At 37.1% G+C, this 10,204-nt stretch overlaps 1 protein-coding gene across 2 annotated transcripts in view; it reads right to left on the bottom strand.

Moving 5' to 3' along the window:
- Window positions 1-10,204, bottom strand: part of Stam2 (signal transducing adaptor molecule 2) — a 71,027-nt gene that overhangs the window by 15,769 nt on the left and 45,054 nt on the right. For both annotated transcript variants that reach the window (XM_008837946.3, XM_008837947.3), the window contains exons 8-11: window positions 4,312-4,406; window positions 3,390-3,466; window positions 3,173-3,260; window positions 1,257-1,311 (exon numbers count right to left, since the gene is read on the bottom strand). In XM_008837946.3, coding sequence (XP_008836168.1) covers window positions 1,257-1,311; window positions 3,173-3,260; window positions 3,390-3,466; window positions 4,312-4,406 — 315 coding nt within the window. The remainder of the gene's footprint in view (window positions 1-1,256; window positions 1,312-3,172; window positions 3,261-3,389; window positions 3,467-4,311; window positions 4,407-10,204) is intronic.

Genomic DNA, 10,204 nt, shown 5'->3' with positions numbered 1-10,204 from the left:
TATACTTTGGTGGTCATAAAGAACACTGTGCTAAATACCGTAACAGCTTAATCTTTGTGTATTTCCCTACACACTTAGTGCGGACTTAAAATGGCTAGGTAAAAGAATATTTTTAGGTCCAAGAAAATTTATAATTATACTCCTAGACACTCCTGATTTTTCTTTTCAATCTTTTCCATTTTAAATATTCACTAATCATTAACAGCCCTTCACTGAAACAAAGCAGATGTGTTAAGTATATATTTAGTCCTTTCTCCAAAGTATAATGAATCTACCATTATTTCACTATCATAGGGACTAATTTTTTCATTTTTGTAGAAAATACAAAAGATTTCTGAAAAATATTCTGTGGAACAAGGCACAGCTTTTAGTGATTAGAAACTCTTACTGCTAAGACACTTCTCTGGTGAACACTTCTTGTTCTGTGTAATATCTAGGCCTTCCCTAATCCCTTTCTTCTTGTGCTATTTGCACAGTTTAATCACTAGGGACCAGAAAGGGAAGAATAGTAGGTCCTTTCTCTTGTATTTCATTCATCACGGCTTCTGCTTCCAAGTTCAAAAAGAAAGCTCTGAGGAGTGAGGGAGGGCACTGAACTTTGTCAAAACTTTGCAACTCTGACAGCCTATCCTCCAGTGCTGCTGTGACCTGAAGAACAGAAAAACTGAGGGAATGAGGAAACTAAAGGGGCAAGAGAGAAACAAGGAAAAGTTTGTTGTAGTGGATTTAGTTTCTCAAATTAGGGAAATTTCACTTCTGATGTTCACAAACAACACTATTCATTGTATAGCAAATCAATGCTTGCCTAAGATCCTTTTCTCATTTTGTCCTCTATTCTTTTTTTTTGAGACAGGGTTTCTCTGTAGCCACAGCTGACCTGGAACTCACTATGTAGACCAGGTTGGCCTTGATCTCACAGAAACTCCCCTGCCTTTGCCTCCCAAGTGTTGGAACTAAAGGTGTGCGCCATCACACCAGGCTCTCATTTTATTCTTCACTATTCAATTCTAGGCCAAATAACAAAGTGACTACAGTGATAAAATGTTAAAGAGTCCATGATTCTATGCATACCATACTACTACCGTTAGGAAATATGAGATTGTTTCCAATCTAAACAGCACCACCCTACAATTCACTTATAAGAGTCTAGGAAACTAGGAATTTCAATAAATAATACAGTATCACAAACACTTTCACCAGTTTCTTGCCCAAAACAAGAAAATTACACATTTTTCTTTGCATGAAAAAAATCTCACCTATCAATCTCTTCAAGTTTTTCATCTATCATTGGACTCATCTGTTGGCAGATATCTATAAACACAAAATTAATTACAAATACAGAAACTTAATGCAGCTTCATTCAATTTCAATCATCTTTAATGAATATCAATATGCACCATCATACAAAATACACAGAAAATTAAGTTTATGCTGGGGCAATTATATTTATCTTTAATGCTATTTACCAACTTTATTACTTTATACTTCTATCATGTGACCAAAGGCAAGGTCAAAAAAAAAATCTCAACATGACTCTGGAGCTATTAACGATGTTTATAGGCTCTGACATGTAGAGCTACTCCAAAGTCTGAAAAGAACCTAAAGAACTAATAGCTAAATAAAGCAACCCTGATCGACAGTTCATAGAATATGTGAACATGGGCACATTTACTATAACATTTTCATTTATTTAAGACTTTTAAAAATGTACACTGGTGGGATGGCTTAGCAGTTAAGAACACTGGTTATTCTTGCAGAAGACCCAGGTTCGAATCCCAGCACCCACATGGCAGCTAACAACTGTCTGTAACTCCAGTCCCAGGGGATCCAGCAGCCTCTTCTGTCCTCCAAGGGCATTGCACGACATGGGTGCATTTACCTACATGCAGGCAATACACTCATACACATAAAATAAAAAATAATAAATAAAATATTTTTTTAAAAAAAGCAGACTGGAGAGATGGCTCAGTGGGTAAAGGACAAGTTCAACCCGAGTTGAAACCCCAGGCCCCATGTAAAGGTAGTAGGAAAGAACTAATTCCACAAAGTCATCCTCTAACCACCACATGTGTATCAGGGCACGCACTGTCTCTCACACACACGCACACACACACACACACACAAACACACCCCTCCACATGCACTGTTACACACACACACACACACACACACACACACACACACACAATTTTCAAAAAGGTACACATTTTAGCCAGATGCATGCTTTTAATTCCAGTACCCAGGAGGTGGAGGCAGATCTCTGTGAGATTGAGGCCAGCCTGGTCTACCTAAAAAAAAAAAAAAAAAAGTCCCCCAACAAAAAAAAACAAAAAAAAAAAAAAAAAAAAGTATACATTTTACATATTTCCAAATATAAAAACATATATAATGGGAAAATTGTCCTATATGCATAATCAGGTTTTCTTCTGTAAAGAGACAGGACTTGTCTACTTACCATATCTATTTATCCTATCTTTCACTCAAAAAATTTTTGTTTGATTTTGTTTTTGTGTTTTTTTGAAAGGATCTCACTCTACAGCCTAGAATGGCCTTGAAATCATGGCAGTCCTCCTGCCTCAGCCTCCGTTCTGCTGGAATTATAAACATAATCCACTATGCCCAGTTCCCTGAAAGATCCTTTTGTTTGTTTAGTTTTGGCATAAACCAAGCTTACTGGGGGAAAAAAGTTACTTATTTATTTTTATTTTATGTGTATGAGTGTATTGCCTGAGTGTATGTAAGTACACCCATGTTGTGCAATGCCCACAGAGGACAGAGACAACGTTGGATCCCCTGGAACTGGAGTTATGAATGGTTGTTAACTACCATGTGGGTGCTGGGAACCCAACCCAGGTCCTCTGGAAGAGCAGCCAGAGTGCTCTTAACTGCTAAGCCATCTCTCTAGCCTCACTTTTATTTTTTTAAACTGAAAATCTCTTTAGCCAATTTCACCAGCAATCTTATAGAAGTACAAGGACTGCCTTCTTGAAAAGCATACAGGGGTGTGACAATGCCTTCAAGTGATACTTACATTATTTTATTGTACCAGCGTATTCTGTCTCAGAATTTCAAATTTCAAAAGGCAAACACAAGGCAGAAAAAAACTGAAGATATTATAAACAGCCAATATGTTAAGTAAGGTTAAGGTAACCTCTTATAGTAACTAAATTACCTTCTAAGTCCAAGAGGTCTTGGGAGTCTAGTTCTGAGTCTGTTGGATCTATACTCTGGAGTACCTGCAGGGCTCTGTCCATTTTACTCTAAAAATAACAGGAGACACTAAAAAGTTTATTTTTAATTTTAGTAAGTAGAAAATTACTCTTTCCAGGCATTCTCAAGGATAACACATTTAAAAAGTCTTGATAGTTTCTTAAATAAAAAGACTGTACCTCATCTATATAAACAGGCTCAGGCTCTGATTTCTTAGTTTCTTCTACTTCATCATCAGTTACATTGTCCACAGTTGCTATGGAAACAAAGTAAGCTTAAAATTTTTCAACACTTACTTTGGTAATTTACCATTAATTTCTAAGTGGCCCATGATTATCCATACGGGAAAAATGGGAACTTTTAATCATCCCACTTCATAATCATACATCACACACAGTCATTTGCTCAGGTCACAATCACTCAACACTTAGAGCATGCCATACATCCTTCTAGGTACTTCCAAACACATCAGAGAATAAACAGACAAAAATCTCTGCTCATAGAACTTACATTCTAGTGGGAAAAGCGAGCAGCATTAACGGGCACTGTCACTGTAACTACTTCCCTGAAACCTGAGTGTTACTACTGGGGTGAGTAAGACGTAGAAAACGAATTTTGGTGTCTTGTTTACACTATTTAGTTTCTGTCTCAAGTTCCTAGGGCCAAATCAAGGTGGGGTAAAATCTAAAGCTTAAGAGTACTCCCAAGGCCTGTCATCGTACTTGGCACTTGCTGATCAGGGGCCATGTGGCACCCCACCTTCACAACTATGGCTTAGTAGTGAGCAAAAACATTTTCTGTACAGAGCAGATACAAAAGTGCTCCCGAAACTATAGAATTAAGTTGATTTAAATTCTTATTTTAAATACATGGTCACTATACAAATTAACACTCAAAGGATTTAAAACATAAGGCAAGAGTTCTGGGACTGACAAGAGAGAAATTAATTCTTTAATCTAGTTAAAAAGGTTAAACTGCAGTGTCTATAAATTTATGATTCAAAACCACAGTTAAATACCAATCTACTCTTAAATATCAATAATAAAATTCAAGTGAAAAGAACTAATAGATATAGGCTTCTCAGAAGTTTTTAAAACGTACCTGCCTCAGACTCTATGTTTAAATTAGTTGTTACAAAATTTGAAGGGAAGAGTCCTATTCCTCTGTGATTTTCCCCTTTCCACCAGTTGGCATCACTGCAAACAGAGTAAAAAAGTCATTTGTTACTTGTCTTTGTGTATTAATGTTAAGAGGAAAGTACAAACTACATCTACCCTACTTTTCAACTGTACTTTACATGTAGCTCTACTTGTTTTCTTAGCCAGGAATGGTGGCACACGCCTGTTTTCCCATTAGTGGGAAAGCAGAGACAATTGTTCTTTCTTCAATTTAATGAAAAGATTAAAAGTACAAGTAAAATCTATACCCTCATGTCTAAATTTTGAGCCCATTATCTGTGACTAAATTGCAACCCTACATATTCATCTTTCTATACAACCAGCATAAAGCTGAAAAATAGCTTTCCTGATCATCTCTTTTTTATTCTTTCATATCTCTCTATATATCCAACTAGATAGACACTTGCAGGCATATGTTAATCCATAGAGCTTTTTTTTTTTTTTTTTTTTTCTGTCTTTTTTGAGACAGGATCTTCTTGTAGCCTCAGCTGTCCTGGAATTCACTATGTAGACCAGGCTGGCCTCGAACTCACAAAGATCCACTTGCCTCTGCCTCCAAGTCCATAGAGCTTTTTAAATTTTGTACATTAACACTTTCAAAATCTCCCTGTCCCTTCTCAAATTCTATCATAAATATACACCATTCCTCATTTCTATACAAATTAACTTTTAAGCTATTTCCAGTCTCTCATTATTATAAAGACTGTAGTAATCATTTTGGATTAGAAGGCCCATATGTAACAATTTCTCTAGGTTTATTCAAGACATTCACCTGCAAGCTGCAAGTATGCCTATAGGCCTTACTACTTGGAAAGGATCACTTGATGCAGAAGTTCATGGCCACTCTGGACATAACAGTAAAGCCCCACAAACAAACAAACAAACGAACAAACAAACAAAATCACTGGACTTGCTGGGCCATGAGCTAAAAGCATGTTCAATTTTACAGATATTGCCAAAAGTCCATTAGAAAGACTGTGGAAGGTCACTTTCCTTCTCCCCAGAAGCATGTGAGGAAGTCATTTTTCTCCACTCATGATAACTGTCCAAGCCTATCTGTGATACCAGAAAGGAGGGGAGTCCCATTTCACTGCAATCATTTCCATGCTCCAAGCATCCACTCTGAAGTGTTGGGAGCTATTTACACTGCCTCTTCCATAAAGGATTTGTTCCTATCTTTCTTTGCCCGTTTATCTTTTCCCACTGGGTCATAGGTATTTTTCCATGGATTGTAGTTCTTTATATATTGAGATGGCAACTGCTTGTCTGAATTAAGAAAACTGCTCCTCCAAGGCTGCCATCTGCCTTTTAGCATATGCTTATATTTTCTTTCTCCATGAAAGACTTAGCAATCTTTCCTCTTAGATCTTATACGTTTATCTATCTTTGAATTCCTTGAATATCCCTTGAATTCTAAATCCATTCTCTATACACCTGTTTAACAGTTTTAGGTTTCCTGTTTCATCACCCATGTTAGGTATTTAATTCATCTGGAACGAAACTGCAAATCAAACTTCATTTTATTTATACTACATGAAGAGCTATTCAACCCAACGAACTTTACTGAATAGTTCAACTTAAAATACCCTAATTTATAACCCAGGAGTGGTGGCAAATGCCTTTAGTTCCAAGCAGAGGCAGGCAATCTCTGTGAGATCGAGGTGGGCCTGGTCTCCACAGTAGCTGGGGCTACAGGAAGACCCTGACTCAAAAAGAAAAGAAAAAAAAAAAAAAGAAAGAAAACAAAACAAACCGTACTTTATGTTACCCTAACTTTCAAACTGCAAGCTGCTATCTTCAAAAGCCTATTTCAGCATTCTAGTCCGTGGCAGCAGTCAACAGAGTATACCACCACTATTTGTATTTCTACTTCCCTTGGCTTCAGTTATTTGTAGCCAATCATGGTCCAAAACTATTAAAATAAAAATGCCAGAAGTCAGCAATCCCTACATTTTAAATTACAAGCCATCCTTCCCAGGAAGTGAATCATCTCTGTCCACATCCACGCTGAAACTGCTGCTCTCCTGCAGTCATTTAGCAGTGGCCACCCTGATTATCTAACTGTTGTGGGATCACAGGACTTGTACACAGTTGTTATTTTATTTAATAATAGTCTTAATAGTCTTTTCTTTTAATAATAGTCTTTACTGAATAATAAGCACAATGCTTGCACAATTCTGGTGTATTAGGAAGAAATCATAAAGTGCCTTCCTTAAATAAAAGTAAAACATCTTGACTTCATAAGCAAAGGAGGGGGAGGGATCATACGCTGATGGTGCTAAGATCTACAGCACAATAAGATTATGTGGAGACCACAATCATATAACTTTTATTTATAGGATTTATCATTATCTGTTGTTGATATCTTACTGTACTTTCTTTATAAATTTAACTTCATCAAAGGTATTCATGAATATGTACAGTTTTCAGGCACCCATTTCTAGGGTCTTGGAACATACCCCCTCTGGATAAGGGGACCACTATATTAATACTTGCTTATGATAGCTAATGTTATTCCTTGACACACAGCAGAGAAAGTGTTCATGTTATTTCTTCCAATTTTTATTTATTAATTTTTATTTAATGTGTATCAGTGTTTTGCCTACATGTATGCAAGTGCACTGTGTTGTGCAATGCCTATGGAGGCCAGAAGAGGGTATCAGATCCCTTGGAAATAGAGCTAGAAATGGTTGTTAGCTGCCATACAGGGATGGAAACCAAACCTGGGTCCTCTATAAAAGCAGCCAGTGCTCTTAACTCCTAAGCCATTTCTCCAGCCCCCTTGTGTTATTTCTGTTCACTTACTGTATATCTTCACAATTCTATATAACTATTAAAATGCTTTTCAAGTTCTCTGGGGGAAAAAAAATTTGTAGGGATTTTAATTGAAAAACAGTGAGCTTATGCAATATGAGGAAAACTGAATATTTAGAATATGAAGGTTTACTGTATCTCTCCACTTGTATGCTTATAAACATATGTATGTTTATAAACACACACACACACACATTCTGTCTTAGTTGTCAAAGAATTCTATAATTTCTCCATAAAGGCCTTCCATATCTTTGAAGGTTTACTCATTCCTAGATCACTTATGCAATTTCTGTTAGTACTGAGAATAACATTGCTTCTCTTACATTTTCTAAATGTATAGTGAGAAGTGATATTATACAGAGAGTCCCTACAGGGAGCTCAAAGCAGAGGAGGTTTAAAAGGCTCCTCAGAGGATGTAGAGTTGAACAGTGTTACAGTGTTCTCTATAAGCTCATGACTAAATGCTTGGTCTGCAGTTGGTGTCATTATTTTGGAATAGTGAAATAGTTGAGATGGAGGTTGAGATGGAGGAAGTAGGCCATGGGATTAAGTCCTTGGAAGCGTATTACTTCTGGTCACTTCCTGTCTCACTTTCTGCTTCCCAGTGGGTGATGAAGTAAACAGCTGTCCTCTGCCGCACATTCTCTGTCCTGATCATGTTCACACATCATGTTCTGATCAAATCTATGGAGCCAAGCCAACCATGGAGTGAATCCTCTGAAATCCTAAGCCAAAACAAATCTTTCCTCACTTGTTTCTGTCATGTATTTGGTTACAACAAAGAGAGAAGTAACTAAAACAGTTAAATTTTGAAGAGTAAGTCATTGCCAGGAAGAAATGGAAATTAGGCTGTGGAAACAAAAATGATATTTACCTTCAGCCATTATGGATAAGTAAAAAAAATAAACAAAATAGGTAATTACATAAAGGCACTTGCTGCCAAGCCTGACAAGCCGAGTTCAATCCCTGGGACCTATATGGTTAGGAGAGAACCACTCCTTTAAGTTTCCCTCTGACACACATGCCATGGCACACTCACATACACACACACAAAATCAATCAATCAATCAATCAATCAATCAATCAATCAAATCAATCAATCAATGGTAGTTTTAGAATTAAAAATAAAGGAAAATTTGAGCCTTTCTTTTAAGCTATGGACTCTTTAACAAAAACAATTCCCCTGATAAGTTTTACAGTAGCAATAGCAAAAGGAAAGCAATGCCCTTTATGGGTAAAATCATCAAGTAAGAAAACTGCTATTCCTACTATGATCACACAAACAGTAAACCCAGAAATTTTATTGATATTGTTGAAATGAGTTTCTTAAAGCATCTTTTTTATTTTTATTTTTGGTTTATTTGGTTATTGAGACAGAGTCTCCCTATGGCCCTAGGTAGCCTAGAACTTGCTATGTAGACTAGGTTCCATCTCAAAGAGATCCACCTACCTCTGTCTTCCAAGTGTTGAAATTAAAGGCATGAATCACCACACCTCACTCCTTTTTTATTTTTTAAGTTGCCCTTCCCTTCTCATGTTCGGACTCCTTTTCAAACCTCTCTTGAAAAAAAAAGGGGGAGGGGAAGGCTGGAGAGATGGCTCAGCGGTTAAGAACACTGGCTGTTGTTTCAGAAGACACAGGTTTGGTCCCCAGTATCCACATGGCAGCTAATAAGCAAGTATGCATAATTCTAGTTCCAGAGGATCCAATGCCCTCTTCTGGCCTCCGTGGGCAGGAAGTGCACTTAATGAACGCAGGCAAGTCACTCATATACATAAAGAATAAGTAAAATTTTTCAAAAAGCTCCTTTTCTAAGTGCTGTCTTTTGGCAGTTTTCTAGGTACAGATTCAAATGTGCAATCCTATAGAGCTCTCATCAGAACAGGGCATTTTTGAAACTTTTAAGAATTATGCCTGATGATTTTAAGCATGTACACTAAGAATATAAGAAATTGTGAGACAAAATTAAAGAAGAAAGAAAGTAGGGGCTGGAGAGATGGCTCAGTAGTTAAGAACCCTGGCTGTTCCTGCAGAAGACCCGGGTTCAAATCCCAGGACCCACATGGCAGCTAACAACTATCTGTAATTCCAGTTCCAGGAGATCTGACAGCCGCTTCTGACCTCCACGGGCATTGCATGACACAGTGCATTTACCTACATGCAGGCAATACACGCATACACATAAAATAAAAATAATAAATATTTTTTAAAAAGATTCCTTACTAATAAAGAATTTTTGGTATATCTGATAATAATAAATGTATGTTTTCTATCAGCTCAGTGTTTCTTGAACTGAGATTAGAGAATTACTTTTTTTTTTCTATTTTTGTGGTATTGGGGATTGTATCCAATACCTCTCACTAGCTAGGCAAGCATTTTGAGGCAAGGCCGCTCATTCATTTACCCATTTACCCTTGAACTCATTTAGTAACCCTGACAGGCCTTGAACTTGGGATTCTTGTCTTAGCTTCCTGAGTAGCATAGATTACCAGCCCCTGCCACCAGCACCTGCAAAAATGGTCTACTTCATTTTAGTTTCTATTTTACACATAGGAGTGTTAATGCCTGCATGGGTAAGTGCACCCATGTAATGCAATGCCTGCAGAGATCAGAAGAGGTCTCTGGATCCCCTGGAACTGGAGTTACAGACAGTTTTAACTGCCACATGGGTGCTGGGATTCGAACCTGGGTTTTCTGCAAGAGTAGCCAGTACTCTTAACCACTAAGCCAACTCTCCAAGCCCAAAAATGGTCTATTTTTTAAAAACTTCAAAGTTCTATATGTAATAATTTTATGCTTTTAATTTCACAGCAATCTAAAAATAATGAAAGTCTTTTTTTTTCTTAGATCATGTGGCTAGATGATTTCCTTTATTCTTTTCTTTCCTTTATAATTTGAGATTTTTGAGAAAGAGTCTCACTTTTAGTCCAGGCTGGCCTCAAACTCTTGGCAATCCTGACTCAGCTTCCTAAATTCTAGGATTACAAATATGAGTTTTCTC

This window comes from Nannospalax galili, unplaced genomic scaffold (genome assembly GCF_000622305.1).
Source record: "Nannospalax galili isolate Female #2095 unplaced genomic scaffold, S.galili_v1.0 scaffold499, whole genome shotgun sequence".
Taxonomy (NCBI): domain Eukaryota; kingdom Metazoa; phylum Chordata; class Mammalia; order Rodentia; family Spalacidae; genus Nannospalax; species Nannospalax galili.
Note: the sequence above shows the minus strand (reverse complement) of the source record. Positions and strands in the feature narration are given on the sequence as shown.